Source organism: Pyricularia oryzae, chromosome 3 (genome assembly GCF_000002495.2).
Source record: "Pyricularia oryzae 70-15 chromosome 3, whole genome shotgun sequence".
Classification (NCBI taxonomy): domain Eukaryota; kingdom Fungi; phylum Ascomycota; class Sordariomycetes; order Magnaporthales; family Pyriculariaceae; genus Pyricularia; species Pyricularia oryzae.
In genome coordinates this window covers 3,653,392-3,669,694 of record NC_017849.1, presented here as the reverse complement: position 1 = coordinate 3,669,694, position 16,303 = coordinate 3,653,392, and the positions used below count along the sequence as shown (strand labels likewise).

Sequence of the window (16,303 nt, the reverse complement as noted above, 5' to 3'; positions counted from 1 at the left end):
GTTTTCTCTAATTCGGCGAAAGCGGCATCCCGGGAGGTTATGGCGGAGGCCTTTTCCATGGCCATGGCCAGAATGTCGGCCTGCGCCTTGTCGCGGACACGGTCCGTTTCGGCGCGGGCGCGTTGGGTCTCGGCTTCCTGCATTTCTAGGCAGGAGTTCAGGCGGACGTTGCTATCGTGCAATAGTTGCAGCTTTTGGTAGGAATCGGAGATGTAAGACACCCATTGTTCAGGGTGTCCTTGTAGGTGTTCGATCAGTTCCTCGGTCGAATCGGTTAAGATCGGGGGTTGCAGTGACGCAGGCATCGCGGGCACCTAATGAAGGAGCTACGTAATGTCACGGGCAGGCAGGGCGGACAGGTAGGTGCGGGCGATCAGGTAACAGGACAGAGTATATTGGCTATCTAGTCTTCCAGGTACAGGGTAGCAGGTGGTTGTTGACGAAGACGTAGCTCGAGGAGCTACATATCGGAGACTGCAGAGATTTCGCGTAGATATACGCGCGCGAGGCGCTCGGCCCTCGCGCCTTCACGTGACAGGGGTCATGACTAAGCGACAGCCCAGTGGCTGTCCTTCAGGTCTGTGACATTCGTCCAGGAAATTATATAAATTTTTTAACGTGGTAAACGGGAATATTTTATTGGATATATATATAAACGGTAAATTTTTATAAATAATAATATTTTGCGCCGTAATTGGGCGATTATATATTTGGTAAATTTTATACGCGTTTAATTATTTTTTGTAAATATTTGCCCGTTTGTTCCAATATTTCTTTTTTTTATTTTCGTTATATATTTATATATTTCCGAATACTTATTTCCCGGAAATAATTAATTGGTAACGGATATAATTATATTATATATTGGGGGAAAAACGAAATATAAATTCGGGTTTTTGAAATTTTATTTTCGAAATTATATTAATCGGGTTAATATTAATAATTATCGAATAATAATTATTCGTATTTTTAATAAAATATTCGTTTAAATTATTATTTTGCGTAATTACCGTTTAGTTTTTTTTTGCAATTTCCATAATATTTACCAATTTCCGCCCTATTTTTCCGTATTTTCGGCCTGGTACCGTAATTTTATAATTTTATAAATAATTTTTAAAAATACGCGTATAATTTCGGTTATAATTGTCGACATTTTTTTTTCCAATTTTTAAATTTGTCGATATAATATTCTAATAAAAAATCTCTTTTTTTCGTATTATAAATTTTTCAAAATTATAAATTATTTTAATAATTTATACGTTTTTTTAAATAATTATTATTTTATTTAAATATTTCGAAAAATTTATTATAACGTTTTTTAACGTTACCAAATCGATATTTTATTAATTATTGGGACGGATCCCAAATTTTTTAAATATACGGTCCAAAAATTTATTTTCGTTGAGGTTTTTAAATATATTCGAAATTATAAATTATATTTATTATATACGTCAATTTAACGGGTTTATATCCGATATAACGTTTTTTTCGTTTAAAATAACGGTTCGAAACGGGTATTAATTAACGGTATAATTCGGGTGGTAAAATTCCAGGAAATTTAAATTATAACGATTTAACCGGTATTTTTGGAAATTTACGTAATAATAATCCACAAATTTTAAACGCGTTGGCGTACGGAATTTATAATTATTATAATATTTTCGTTACTATTTCCGAATACGGCGTTAACCGAGGAAATTAATAATTTAAATACCTTTATTTAATTTATTTATATTATTTAAATTAACAATATTAAATAATATTAATAAAAATCGTATAATTGCTGCAATCGGTAAAAATAATATAACAAATTAACCGTAATCTAGTTTTTCTTTTCTAATTATTTATATATTCGTTAAAATCGGTTGAAGATTCTTTTACGTGTTATAAAATTACGTGGTTAAATACGTGATCTCCTTACACGCATGTCTGCCCATGAATTAACAGTATGGTTAAATATTTTGTTAAAATCCTAAATGCCAAACGTTGGGGCTAATTGCGGTGGGTTAATACGCGACATATATATAATGGGAGTTGTACCATGATAATTATTAAATATTACAAAATTTCCGGATTTGACCGACTTTAATTATAATCTTGAAAAATAAGTTTTAATATATGTTAATATATATAACAAAAAAGTAGTCTTTCGCTAATATTTTATATTAATTTAAATTAGAAGGTTTATTATTGCGTATAAATATCCGGTTTTAAAATGGAGGTGGTGTTTGTAACTCCATACTTGACTATATTTAAACGAGTTATTTTTACCAGTCTTATATTAGAATATAAATAGAGAATGAATTTAAAAAAAGCTTTTTCCCATTTTAGAAGACACATTTGTAAAGTGAAATAAGAAGCAAGCTTATAAATACGGCGGAGATATTATTTGTTTATATTACTGCCTCCCCAGCCGAAAATCCGTGGGATGAATTACCAACAAACTTCCAATTTGCCGATTTCGAATGGTTCTTTTTCTTACTACATTCAAGTCTAACTCTTTATAGTTATTATATATCAGCATTATGAAGTTCGGACATATTTTCGCTTTTATCTTTAGCCTTGGTATCGCACCTGCTCTGGGGTCGCCCGGCAAGTTGCCATTTGGGAAAAAACCATCAACTACGTATCCATCAAAGGAAGAACGGGTTTGGTGCAAAATTTGGCAAAAGTGGCCAAATTCTCCTTTGCGTGACGCAGTCTCTGTAGTGGAAGCATGGAAACATGCTACAGTGCGTATTGAGGGACGAGACTATACATTTAAAGTTCACGGGCGCTGCGAGTCTCTCGAGGTAATCGACAGCCCATGGCCAACAGAAGGCTGCGATATATTTGTGGAATTCTACCATGTCGAGCCAAAGACGTGGGCTATCAAATGATAGGATCAACCTGAGGAAGGCCTGGAGGGGGATGGTGGGCAAATACGCAAGTTGCTGACAAGGGGGAGGGGGTGAACATATTCGGAAATGTGACCGGATGGGTCACTGTTCCATAAATTGATGGAATACATGACAAAACGAACCTTCAACTATCCCAGTCTAAATTATCATCTTTACTACGGTTATGACTTTCAAAATAACAAATTGGAGATAGATAGTTGCAGTTAGCAGATGCCAGTCATGATGATCTGTTCACTTGAATGCCCTAGAAGGGCACTTGGGTGTTTTCGATCCAACCCCAGTATTTTGTTCAGTGGCTGACTCTTGCTTTTGCAGTCAAAAGCTAGCGTGGCGTGCTCCACTGTGTGTCTCCCTTTCAAGTTTGCAAACAACATGAGCCCAATCATGCTTCGAGAAGCTTCCCAGCAATCAATTCAGACAACATGGTCAAAGTCGTGGTAGACGCCAACATTGTCAAGTAGGGCACGTTGACCTTGAGCTGCTGGTAGATCCAGCCCCTGAACTCGGCCGCCAGCATGCTGTCGACGCCGACGTCGCTCAGGGGGCGCAGGAGATCAAGCCGGTCCCGCGGCACCAGCACCAGGTTGGAAAACTTGTCCGCGACCAGCTCGAGCGCCTGCGCCGCCACCGCGCCCGCCGATCCCCCCGCCACCGCCTGCGCCAGCCCCGCTGGCAGGCCCCCGCTGCTCGTGGATGCGCCGCCCGCACCGGCACCGGCAGACTCGTTCTCGTCGGCGGCGAGCGCGGCGGCCAGGAGGCTCGCGCGCGGGTCGCCCAGCACGGGGCTGGACACGTCGAAGCCCTGGGCGCGCAGCTCGCGCACGCCAATGGGCTCGAGCCCCGTCAGGGTGTGGGCGAGGGCGTGGTCGGTGCCGCGCCAGGCCGCCGCGGGGGAGCCCCTGGTTCTGGACGACGACGACGCCGACAGGGATATGTCAATCATGTTGAGCATCTCGTCCTCGCTGATGGCCTGGATGCCCTTGCGCAGCAGCATGGCCTCGATCTCGGGGTTCTCGTGCAGGTAGCCGACCTCGGAGATCATGCCGAGCCCGACCGAGGTGGCGGGCAGGCCCAAGCCGCGGCGGTGGCGCGCAAACACGTCGAGGAAGTAGTTGGCGGCGCAGTAGTTGCTCTCGGTGGCCGTGCCGACGCTGCCGGACACGGAGGACGTCATGAGGAAGAAGTCGAGGTCCGCGTCGCGCCCGGCCAGCGCCGCGTGCAGGTTCAGCGACCCGCGCACCTTGGGCGCCAGGCCCTTGCGCCAGTAGGCGGCCGGCATGGCGGTGAAGAGGGCCTCGTCCAGGCCCATGGCGGCCTGCACGACGCCGCCGATGGGGCCGGCGGCGGCGGAGGCGGCGACGGCGCGCTCCACGTCCGAGGCGTCGACCACGTCGCCGCGCACCACGGTGACGCTGGCGCCGCACAGCTCGAGGTACTGCACCAGGCGCGCGGCCGGCTCGCGGTCCGTGCCGCTGCGGCCGAGGAAGGTGAACTTGCGCGCGCCCCGCGACAGCATCCACCGCGACATGCTCCGGCCCAGCCCGCCCAGGCACCCCACCAGCAGGTAGCTCTTGTCTGGGTTGAACACGGTGTGGTAGTTGGGCGGGGCGACGCGCACGAGGGAGGTGGCTTCGAACGAGACCGAGACTGCGCCTCTGGGGGTGGTGTGGCCCGCCTTGGTGGTGCTGCCGCTGAGGGCGCGGAACGCCTCGGCTAGGTTTGCTACGTCAAAGAGGCGAGGTTGGGTGCCGAGGAGGCCATTGAGCTTGCCTTGGCGCCACAGCGACAGTACATCGTCCAGCAGAAGACCGCTGCGGGTTGTGGAAGGCGAAGATGGCACTGGAGTCAGAAGAAGGTTCACGTCAAACGTCGACAGGGCAATGTTCTTTCGCAGGATGGTCGGATCAGTGGTTACGAGCTCGCCCAGAACCGTACCCCGCCCGACGTGGACGATGCGGGCGTCGTCGGCACACAGGGCCGCCACATTGGAAAGAGGCCAACGGTCGGTGCAAAAGTTTGCAACCACCTGCACCCGGCCGTGGCTGCTGAGCATGTCTGAACCGAATCCAGCACCATCGCCGACCTTGACAAACGAGACGTGTGTTTCGGGTAGTCCGAGATCGCCAACTATCTCCGAACGCTGCTCTTGTTTCGCCTCGTCATCCCCGTCATCCACCACCACAACAGCAAAAACATTAGCCCCCAGAGCCCGAGCGATGTGCACAGCGGCGGGGCCAGACCTGTCGCGCCCATGTGCGTCAGCCTCACGGTAGCACACCAAGACCGTCTCGCCCGGCTGGAGACGGGCGCGGTCGCGCAGCGCGTACAGGGCGGTGCATGCCGGCAGTGGGATGCTGGCCATGGCGGCTGGATCCTCACCGTCGCGGAGGACGCTGCATGAGGAGGCCGGGATGCGCTCCACGGTGGCGCAGCGGCCCGGAGCCATGACCAGCACGCTGTCGTCGACGCCGAGACCCTCGACGGCCGATCCTACGCGGACGACTCTGCCCACGTACTGCGACGTCACGGCGTGGGGCTGCGTGTCGCCGTCGCCGTCGGACGTCTCGCCGGTCATGGCGCGGAGGTCCCGTGCGTGTAGACCCACGGTCAAGACTTGGACCTCGACCTCGTCCTGCCCAATGCCGTGGTCGTTGTTCTTGTGGGTGAGATCTCGGGTGAAAACAAAAGCATCCGACATGTTGGCCGCCACAGGCCCAGCCAAGCTCAGACGGCAAGGGTGAGCATCCCCCAGTCTCATCTCGAGCGTCTCGGTGGCGTTGGGCTGCCTCTGCCGAAAGGTGGAGTTCATGGCGTCGTCCGGCACGAAGCGGCTGACCTGGAGAGCGCCGCCTGCCCTGCCGTCCTGCACAAACTCAAAGTCCGGCTCGGCGTCGTCGAGCAGCGCCTGCCTCGCCACGCCAAGCACCTGTCTCGCGGTGGTCTCGGCCGCCACACACTCGCCGTCGACGCCCACGACGAAGAAGCGCAGCGACGGCTGCTCCATCATGAGGGCGCGCGACAGCCCAAAGACCACGGCCTGCTCCGGCCGCGTGCCGTCTGCGAGGCCGCCTCCGGTGACCCAGATCAGGTTGGTGCAGTGGTCGGTGAGGGTCTTGATCTGGGCAAAGTCGCCGTCTTTGACGTCGGCGAGGAGGGCGTCTTCGAGCTCCACGGTGGCAATGACGGTTGCGTGGGCGGTGGCCAGATCTGGTGTTAGTTGGTCGAGGGTCACGCGCTTGGCGGGCTTGTTGGTGAGCTCGGCGACGTGGAGAGCAAGCTCGCTGTTTAGCTTGTGGTCTGGGTTTCTCTCCACGATAAGCACCTCTTGTTGTCCAAGTTCCTGTTTCTTATCGGGCAAGCCACGCTGGGCCAGAACAACTTCCAAGACTGGGGTGCCATGGCTCTGTTGGGCTTCCATGCACGAAAATCCAAGAGGCGACAGCTTGGCCGGGATGGAGCCACTGGATGCAGTGGATGCACTGGATGGTGGTCCGCTCCAGATAAGTGTGCCTTTTTTCTCATCAACCAGGGATGAATATGAGGCCAAATCAGCTGAGGTAGATCCTTTGGTAGATGTATCCAAGTCCAATATGACCAAGACATCAAAGATGGATGGTGGAGCAGAGCTAGCTGCAGTAGCAGTCCCGTTGGCCGTCGTGTCCTCCTTGGCAGACAGGTCTTGGAAATGAACGGCCCCATCCTCGTCGGTGCTTCGCTTCCACAGAGAGAGGCAACGCTGAAAGGCAGTGCCGACCCCGAGGAGCTCTCGCATGTGCTTCGCAGCACCGTCATCCTGCGTCGAATCGCTGGCCAGGAGAACGTGCAGCGTAGGCCGCTTGTGCACCACCAGGTCAAGCACGCCACCTGCAAGCTTGGCTGCCCCTAGCACCCCTGCCACCCCATCAGCATCGTCGCCAATGACAGTGGTACCCTGGAATTGGGACAGGTACGCGGTCAAGGCCGAGGCGCCATGCTCAATACCCGCATCAGCCAGTCTCTCCACGTCAGGCTTCCATGCCACATGTAGCATGGGGTGACGCTCATAGCCATCCCCTGCCGCAGCACCCACGGCCGTGCCGCTGCTGTACGGCACCATGCGGCAGCCTGAGACGCACAATACAAGGTCGTCGCCATCAAACAGCTGAGAGTCGACACTGATTGCACCGAGCCCGGCCGACTTGCAGATGGTTCGGATGCTGCCCTGCTGAGCAGTCGCCTCGGCGGACTCATCACCCGATGGCGAGACGAAAGAACCCGACAGCAGAGACCTGCTGGGCATGCGCAACTCCATGTCCTTAATGTACACGGGCACCTTTGCGGTAAAGTCGCGCACGACACCGCGGGTGCAGGCGATGGGGCCGGACTGGAAGAGCGCGTCGATGGCGATGGGGTGCAGGGCGTAGGCCGACTCGCCGCCGAGCCCCGGGGAGAGCGAGGTCTGGGCCAGCAGGTGCATCTCCCCTCGGCGGCGGTGCGTTTCGATCCTGGAGAGGGACTGCAGCGGGCCGCTAAAGTTCAGGCCCTCCTGCACAAACCTCCTGTACCAGGTGCGCGGGGCGCTCTGCTCCATGGCCTCATCCTCGACGGGGAGGCGTCTGGCCGGCGGGCGGTCCTCGTTTTGCGTCAGTTTGACCAGACCGTGGGCGTGTCGCGTCGACTCCCCCGCCACGAAGGAGCTGACTATAAACTTGTACCACCCCCCTGACCCCGCCGTCGCCGTGCGGGGAGCGGTCGTAGGCTGCAGCGTGGTAAAGACCTCGATGCCGCTCTGCTGGTCGTCGGGCACCATGAGGGCCTTTTCCACATGCACATGGCGCAGCGCAAAGCTGCACCGCGGCGACCCGCGCCCGTACCGCTCCAGGCTCAACCCGGTGCTCTGGCAGGCGGCCTCGACGGCCATGGCCAGGTAGCCGGCGGCGGGCAGGACGGTGGTGGTGTCGAGCTTGTGGCCGACGAGCCAGGCGAGGTCGGCGGCGCGCAGCACGTTGCGCCACTGGCGCGTGATGCCGTCGCCGCCCGGGACGCGAGAGCCGAGCAGGTCGTGGCGCGCGTGCGTGCGGTTGCGCCACTCGATGCTGGACCGCGGCTCGTGGAAGCCCGCGCCGCCGTCGTATTCCCACACGTGCCTGGGCAGGTCCGTCAGCACCTGCGGCTGCCGCGCCGAGAGCAGCATGCCGGGCTTGGTCGGCGGGTAGCGCGAGTGGGTGTGGGCCGTGGTGGTGTTGTTGACGGCGCCAAAGGCGATGGGGTGTCCGTGGAGGAACAGCTCGCCGGCCAGGGTCAGCATGGTGGTGGTGGAGTTTTTGCCGCGGAGCAGGGCCGAGTTGTAGGGGGTCTTGGCCGCGTCGATGCCCACCTTGGTGCGGGTCTGTTTGATGGGCATCTCCAGCGCCGAGTGCGGGCCAATCTCGACCAGATGGACGGGGGTGCCTGGCGACAGCAGCTTCTCTACCACCTGGGCGAAAAGCACGGGCGACTCGAGGTTGGCGCGCCAGTACGACGGCTCGGCCGTGGGCATGTCGTCGCCCACAACCTGCCCCGTCACTGAGGAGATCCACTGTGCCGGAGACGAATTCTGCTGCCCCGCGTCGTCCAAGTCGTTCTGTACTGCGGGAGAAGCCAACGCCTCGACTACGAGGTCCTCGTACAACCCCCCGATGGCAGCCATGTGGTGCGAGTGGTACGCCCTGCCATCCGTCTTGAGCAGGCGCGCAAACACCCCGCGACCGTCCAGCACGGCCTTGTACTCGTCGATGCCGTCGGTGTCGCCGCTGATGGTGACGCTCTCGGGCGAGTTGACGCAGGCGACCCTGATCTTGCCCGCCAGACCGAGCGCCGCGATGTCCCCGTCCGCCTCGTCCTGCGACAGCCCAGCCGCCATCATGGCGCCGACCGTGGTGCTGCGCTCCACCGCGTAGCCGCGGTAGTACGCCACGGCAATGGCCTGCCTGGCCGTCAGCCTGCCCGCCGCGTAGGCGGCCGCGATCTCGCCCGACGAGTGGCCGACGGCAAACCCCGGCGCGACGCCCCAGTCGCGCAGCAGGCGCACCAGGGCGAGCTGCACGGCGGTGCAGACGGGCTGGCTGCGCGACGCGAGGTTGATGGAGCTGGACTCGGGCGGCTCCAGCAGGGCGCCGCGCAGCGTCCAGGTCGGCGGGTGCGGCAGCAGCTGCAGCGTCGAGTCGAGCATCTGCACCGTCCGCCGGAAGCTGGGGAACTCGTCCATCAGCTCCCGGCCCATCCCTGCCCACTGCGCGCCCTGGCCCGTGAAGACGAACGCGAGCGGATGTCTGCCGTATGCCCGCCCGGGGATGCGCGTGTGCAGCTTGCTGCTGGCCGCGTCGCTGCCGACGACCACGTCTTCCGACAGAGAGTCTGGAGCCGCGATCCAGAACCCCCGCGATGAGAGGTGTGATCGCCGCACGCCCAGTGTGTATGCCAGTTCTGATGCCTGCAGGTCGGCGCTGCTGGCCGTCTTGGCGGCGACGTAGCTGGCAATGTCGGCGGATTTTTGTTCCAGCGACGATGCGCTCTTGGACGAGACTGGTAGTAGCAGAGCGGTCCTCGGCGCTCCGGTGGTGGTGTTGGTCAGCCGAGTGGCAGCACCCCGCTCCCGGTAGCCCCGAGGAACATGCGAGTCGGGAGACTCGAGGATGCAGTGTGCGTTGGCGCCGCCGTAGCCAAACGAGTTTACTCCAGCGCGGCGGAGGGCCCTTCCCCCTTGCTGCCCATTCGGCGTTCTGTTCTGCGGCCACTCGGTGTTTTCGGTGACGATGCGCATGTTCCACTCGTCGAGCTTGAGCTTGGGGTTGAGCGAGCTGATGCCGATGGTGGGCGGGATCCGTCCGCACTCCAGCGCCATGGCCACCTTGAGCAGACTGGAGATGCCGCTGGCGGCCTCGCTGTGCCCGAGGTTGGTCTTGACCGACCCGATCAGCAGCGGCTGCGACCCCGGCTGCCGCCGAAACACACGCGAAAGCGCCTCGACCTCGATCGGATCCCCGACCGCCGTGCCCGTGCCGTGGCACTCGACGTAGTCGGTATCGCCGTAGCCCAGACCCGCCAGGGCATAGGCCTTGCGGATGACCGCCTCCTGGCCGTCGGCGCTGGGGAGCGTGATGCCGTTGGTCTTGCCGTTGCTGTTGACGGCGGTGCTCCGGATGACGCTCCGGATGGGGTCGTTGTCGCGGATGGCGTCGCTCAGCCGCTTGACCAGCAAGACGCCGATGCCGTCGGCGCGCCCGTACCCGTCGGCAGAGGCGTCAAAGGTGTGGCAGGTCGAGGTCCCCGACAGCACGCCGGCCTTCATGGTGGCGAGCTGCTGCTCGGGCGACTGGATCAGGTTGGCGCCGGCCACGACGGCGGCGTCGCACTCGCGCTGCCACAGGGCCGAGCAGGCGGCGTGCAGGGAGTACAGCGACGAGGAGCAGGCCGTGTCAATGACGAAGCTGGGCCCCTTGAGGTTGAAGACGTGGCTGATGCGGTTGGCCAGGATCGTGGTCCCGGACCCCGTCGCCGTGTACCGGTGCGTGTACTCGGCGTCCTTGAGCTGCATGGTGATGAAGTCGGTCACAAAGTTGCCCACGTAGCAGCCCACGTTGGCCCCCGACACGGCGTCCAGCGAGAGGCCCGCCGCCTCAAACGCCTCAAATGTCACCTCGAGCAGCTTCCGCTGCTGCGGGTCCATGTACATGGCCTCGAGGTGATTGATGCCAAACATGGAGTTGTCGAACCCCCGCACGTCCTCCTGGATAAAGTATCCGCCAGAGGTGTTCATGCTGCCGGGACGGTCGCCGTTGGGGTGGTAAAAGGCGTCCATGTTGTATCTGTCGGCTGGGAGTCTGCCCTGCGCTGACCTGCCTGCCTCCAGGAGCTCCCACAGCTTGGAAGGCGTCGAGGCACCGCCCGGTAGACGGCAGCCTGGTGTGAGCACAAGTGTTAGCAGCAGAAAAAAAACACATGACATGACCAGGATCAAACACAAACATACCCATTCCAATGATCGCAATGGGCTCTGGGCCCTGCGGACCCGGGTTGAGCAGCTCCGGCCCATCGCTGTCAGAGGTCAGGGCCGTTTCGGTGCCGCTGAGCTCCGGGCTCGGGCTTGATGGCGGCCCGCATCTGCAAGTGGCCGCATCTTCCGAATCACCAAGGAAGATTGGGGACATGGTTGCGGCAAAGGCAGTTTGTGGTGGGATGGATCAACGGGCTGATGAAACCAAGTTGGGGTGAGATGGTGCAAATTAAATGAGGGTAATCATAAATGGCCTTTTTCAAAGGGCACAGCTATTGGCCCTGTGATGTTTTTGACTGAGCAAAAAGGCCTTGGATGGAGGATGATGTGGATGAAGTCACTAAAGTGTTGTAAGCCTGACTGGACTCTCGAGGCACACACCACTTCCTACAAATCTGCTAGGCCTAGTGACCACATACAATGGAGCCGTCTTTTCTTCCGCCTTTATATATGATTTTCTCCAATCTGGCGCATATCATATAAAACTGTCTACTTATCAACCCGTACACATCATGGTATACAGCTAGCAGATCCAAGTCTAGTCCTTCAGGAAGACGTACCCAGTATCTGCAACATCCATGGTTCTGACTGTACTTGCTTCTCTCCGCCTTTCCATACGAAGTGCCGCCGTGGCAATACCGGCTTCCCTACCGTAGCCAAGTTTCGGAGCCTTTCCGGCCACCAACAGGCGATCATGACCTGAACCGTCGGAAAGGCTGACATGTCGCCACGAAGCCCTTGACCTAAACTCCATGTTTACTCACTGCCTGCACTATGAGTGAATACGCAGACGTCAAGGAGGGGGTGTGAGTGTGTTTCCAGGGGGCGGGTGGGACAATGACTAGTCACTAAACACGACAGACGGCATGTGCTACCATGATAGGGCTCAAGGTACACAAAGCAAAAGTAAGAAAGATGTTTCCACAAGGGGCAAGCTGCGGGTGGATGCAGCAGCTGTCTATTTGGCATGTTGCTTTATGATAATGCAGTCAGAACACCCAGTGCGAGCCCAACAAGCTGAAGTAGACCCAAACGGCTACAAGCTGCAAAGACATCGTACGTGCCCAAGTGCCTTATGCATACAGAGCTAAGGCTTGTCAGACATTCGAAACTGGAGTCATTCAGCGGCATCTCGATGAGACCTTTGCTCAGGAAGCGGGATGCTGGCCAGAAGGGAGGAAATAAGAGCCGAACCGCTTGGTGTGGGCTGATACTCATGGCGCCATCAAGGTCGCTATGACGTTCTTTTTGCATGTCGTTTCCAGTTTCCTGTCTTGTACTTTCTGTTTATCAACCAGCATGGAGATGATTGCAAAATGAAAGTTGGCGGTTTTGAAGCGATATCGTCTCAAGGCTAGTTTGGTCACTTTGGTGGAGATGTTCCAAAACCACGGAGCTCCAATTTGGATGTATTTGCTTGGTTATCCAGAGTTTCGGGACGACTAAAACCTCCGGATCCAGTAGTGTTTTGCTAGCCAAACTTCGAAAAATGCAAACGAGCTCTATGATAGATAATCGCCACAATTTGCGTAGAATATGCCAGACCAAGCCAACAGTCAATATCCGCAAACAGGCCCTCTGTCTCATGGCATCATACTTGCGAAAACCAGCTTATTTACAGACCCCAAAGCCATGACCTCAGACCTTTTTGTTGTCCCCCTCGCCCTCCTTGTACTCGGAATACTCCTGCATCAGCCGCCCCATCTCAAACTCCAGCGTCTTGCCGTTGACGACAATGGGCTCGACGTCGAGCAGCACGTAGAGCATGCGCGCGGGCTTGTCGGGCGAGACGTTGCGCCAGCGGTGCATGGCGCCGCGGTTGATGGAGACGTCGCCGGGACGCATGACGCGGCTCTCGCCGCTGCCGCCGAGGCTCAGCTCGACCTCGCCCTCGCACACGGTGCCGATGCCGAGGCAGACGGCGCGGTGCATGTTGGACTCGCTGCCGGGCGCAAAGTCGATCATGCGCACGACGGCGCCCCGCGGCACGTGCAGCGGCGGCGGGTGCGCGGCCGCGTAGGCCAGGTCCGCGTCCTCGTTGACCTGCACCGGGTTGGACGCGCAGCTGTACAGTATGTTTTGCGCCCCGGCCCCGTCGAGCATCACGGCGTGGTGCTCGCCGTGGTCAGACCGCACAAACACCGACTCGCCCGCTGCGTTGTGGCCCGTCACGAACCGCGAGGGGTTGCGCAGCCCTTGGGCGGGGAACGAGGTGATGGGTCCTGAGGTTGACATTTTGCTTGTGGTTGGGTTTTGTTTCCTTGTTTTGATTTTGTCTGGGAGCCAGGCGAAGGAGGCGCATGCGATAAGACGTGCAAAAGTGGAGGCGGGCAACAGGGTAGTGTGGGACGTCGGGCGCAAGAGAGTGCAAATGGTGTTGCAAAACTTGCAATGCCTAATAGGCAAACGGACCACTATTTGACACTCTATGGATAGATAACTGTTCCCTGATTGCAACCCAACCGAGTTGATTCCTCCACCTAATGGGTTAAATGACGCCAGAATACCCAGTAAGCTGAGGAACCGTCGATGTGAAGCTAATTTACTCAGAGTATACACTTTAAGCCGCAGTCTCTATTTCCACCCTTGAGTCAATATGCACTTTCTCATTGGTCTGGGCTGTTCTAGATAGCTCAGTGCCGGTTTAGGGGTCATACTGATACCTCCAAGCAGTGTAACCCCGAGGGACCGTCCACAACACAACGAGCAATCCGGCTGCATGCATGTCAGCAAGAGCTATTATCAACATTGGCGGCTGGATTTTGAAACAAAACAAAAGGACACGCCCCTCCAATATTTGGACATATGCGAAACAGAGCAGCTTGCATATGCAGTCATGGCCAAGATGGGAATCTCAACTGGCAAACCGGCCTGTAGCTGATAATGCATGATTACATCCGCGGCAGGTTGTGTAGCACCAGATAGCCCAGAAACTTTTCACCCAGTTGACAATTCCTGATTGCGCAATCAGAGAACTTTCTGTGCACTCAATTTTAACATCTTGACTAGATACTTCTGAAGTTCTGCCGCAGGGCCCTCGGCGCCAACTATTTGGTAGGAAAGCGACAGGCGGCCCCACATGGTATCGTCTTGGCACACCATATTCACCGCCAGCAGCCTGTCCAGCTCTAGGGAGTTGGAGTAGCCGCACAGTGTCCTTTATCAATCCTGAGCCTCGCGGTAGTCCTGCAGCGTGAATATCCCATCATCTCCCTGGTAGGGCCGCCGACAGCACTGCGTTGGCAGGGTGTGACAGCTTGCAAGCTCACGTAGACTCAGCACAAAGCCAAAGCCGCTCGGGGCGTTGCAAATCTCCCGGCGCTGACTGCAGCATAGGCTGATGGGGTTTGGGAGGGGTACGGCCCGTAGAGCTTGTTTGCAACATTCCATGAGGTTGTACTTGATATAATCTTTCGGGAGGTGGAGGGAATTAGCCCCTTGGAAGGTGGACGAAATCAGGATGAAGGAAGGTGTCATGGTGACTGACAGGTGCAAGAATCAATTTGTCCGTTCGCGGTAGATCATACGCGTTCGAGCGCCGAGCAGTAGGTTGACCTCAGGGTCCGTGAGTACGTTTTTATTCATCTTGGCCTAGATCGAGAAACACTCGAATTTACCCCTCACCTACACGTAAATTTGAAGGCCCCACGTACCTACCTCGCTCGTCCTTATCCCTGGTCATACCACCTTATCAGGTAATTCACGTATGTTTGACTCCCGGACTACGGAAATCCAATTCGTTCAAGAAAACAAGCCCAATCCACGCCAGTGTATCCACTAATATAGTAACGGTAGATGTGTAGGTGTTTGTAGTTCTAAAAATGTCATTCTCTGAGAGCGGGGGTGTAACAGCCCCGGCCGTCTTTGCGATCGACATGATTTTATCGACAGTGGCAGACTCGCAACTGCACAAGTCAGAATTCAGAACCATGATGCCAAGCAGCTCAAAGAAACAAAACATGAGATATTTGGAGAAACACAGCCTAGTGCGGCAGAGACCAGCAGTAAATGTAGACAAGCAAGCAAAGTGAGTGCATTCCTCGGGCGATATCCATCAAGGAATGTATAGAGGATGACTCCCAGATATTTGTTATTGCGACCCCATCAATATCGTATTTACCTCCCTCGGTTTATCACTTTGCACCGAAAATACACTGCTAATATACAAATAAGCGACGGTCATCATTTTTCTCCAAACACAAAATAGTTCATCGCTGTGCACTTGGAAAGTCAATCATGGGGTCATTGTAACACCAATAAACAGCCCTTTTGGGTAGTCTCGTTTCAGCTTTGTTTTACAAGGAGCCCAACAAAGCAACAAGAACGAATATCCTCATTAATGTGTAAATGCAACGATTGCTGGATATTTATAGCTAAGCAACTGCGGAATGTGGATTATAAAACCAGGCCGTCGCCTGCGCAGAATCTTGACATCAAGGGAAAGAAAAAAAAACCCCAACCACTCTCTCCGTCTCTCTTTCTTCTTGTTTACCTTGTTCAATGTCAATCGCGGTTTGACACTGTGTCGCCTTCGTTTTCACTTTTTGCTCTATTCATCTACCTTTTCGCCCGGCCCACCGCCAAAATGCGAGCATTTATCACTATTTGTCTTTTCGTTGGTCTGGCCGTGGCGGCGGGCGTGGATCCCCCAGCCACCGACAAGCCCTCCCTCCACAGGAAACCGCTGTTGCGGCCAGGGCACGACTGATCCTAACAACTTTTGTAAAAGATCCTACCTAGACGCATTTTGTGTAAGTCAATATATATGCTCTTTTTTTTCTTTTCCCTCAAGTACACGACAAGCACAAGTACATCTGTTGGACACGGCTAACATCTCCTTTAGTGCAGCTCTTTTGCTTCGGACAGGCCAAAAGCCAGAAAGGGCGCTCAGGGTGGATGTGATGACAACCCGGGATTCCCTATCGGACGCGTAGTTAAGCAAGCTCTTTTCTTTGGTTCCGGGTGCGAGTCCAATGGTCGGAAAGGGTTTGTTGGATGTGCCTAAAGGCATATCCAGGCTCAGCGGAATGCAGTCAATCTATGAATGGGGATTGTGATATTTTAAGACGCATGATCTGGGACTGGCATGCGCTGACCAAAAACAGAGCTCTGAAATTATATGGAATGTGATTATGAAGAGGTGGAAAATGGACCAGTGAAAATTACTGTGTTGATGGTCCAAAATAAGATAATACGACAGCCCAGTGTAGTTCGGACTAGACATAATTAAAGCCAATCAGAGCCGCCATTGATCATGGCAATTTTGACAAGTCGACCTAGATTAGGTAGTCCCTTGTATTGCTCTGATATTAACACCATATGATAATTAGGCAGGGAAAACCACTGGGCCAAACCCTTCTTGAGGGGGCAGCACATTTGCTGTAGATTC

The 16,303-nt window shown here is 54.8% G+C and overlaps 4 protein-coding genes across 4 annotated transcripts; 1 reads left to right on the top strand and 3 right to left on the bottom strand.

Annotated features, from left to right (window-relative positions):
• Positions 1-2,953: 2,953 nt before the first annotated feature.
• On the bottom strand, positions 2,954-11,127 carry MGG_10912 (mycocerosic acid synthase). Its single transcript, XM_003712267.1, has 2 exons — positions 10,891-11,127; positions 2,954-10,820 (listed from the first exon to the last, which is right to left on the bottom strand). The coding sequence occupies exons 1-2, from the start codon at positions 11,066-11,068 to the stop codon at positions 3,283-3,285; spliced, it is 7,716 nt and encodes a 2,571-aa protein (XP_003712315.1). The 5' UTR covers positions 11,069-11,127; the 3' UTR covers positions 2,954-3,282.
• A 1,425-nt stretch (positions 11,128-12,552) lies between these two features.
• MGG_10911 (cupin domain-containing protein) lies at positions 12,553-13,149 on the bottom strand (the record flags this gene model as incomplete). The annotated part of the gene is made up of 1 exon (XM_003712266.1): positions 12,553-13,149. One exon carries the CDS (start codon positions 13,147-13,149, stop codon positions 12,553-12,555), a length of 597 nt encoding a protein of 198 aa, XP_003712314.1.
• Positions 13,150-13,862: 713 nt separating this feature from the next.
• MGG_15115 (uncharacterized protein) lies at positions 13,863-14,431 on the bottom strand. The gene has a single exon (XM_003712265.1). The coding sequence runs from the start codon at positions 14,389-14,391 to the stop codon at positions 14,077-14,079; it is 315 nt and encodes a 104-aa protein (XP_003712313.1). The 5' UTR covers positions 14,392-14,431; the 3' UTR covers positions 13,863-14,076.
• A 1,150-nt stretch (positions 14,432-15,581) lies between these two features.
• On the top strand, positions 15,582-15,919 carry MGG_16814 (uncharacterized protein; the record flags this gene model as incomplete). Its single annotated transcript, XM_003712264.1, has 2 exons — positions 15,582-15,665; positions 15,758-15,919. Coding segments are annotated over 2 exons (246 nt in total), but the record flags the coding sequence as incomplete, so codon positions are not given.
• Between the last annotated feature and the right edge of the window lie 384 nt (positions 15,920-16,303).

Bases quoted from the DNA above. Each gene is read 5' to 3' on its own strand.
- MGG_10912 (XM_003712267.1), bottom strand. From the start codon at position 11,068: ATGTCCCCAATCTTCCTTGGTGATTCGGAAGATGCGGCCACTTGCAGA. The intron at 10,821-10,890 runs GTATGTTTGTGT...TGCTCACACCAG, and splicing joins CATTGCGATCATTGGAATGG to GCTGCCGTCTACCGGGCGGT.
- MGG_15115 (XM_003712265.1), bottom strand. From the start codon at position 14,391: ATGACACCTTCCTTCATCCTGATTTCGTCCACCTTCCAAGGGGCTAAT.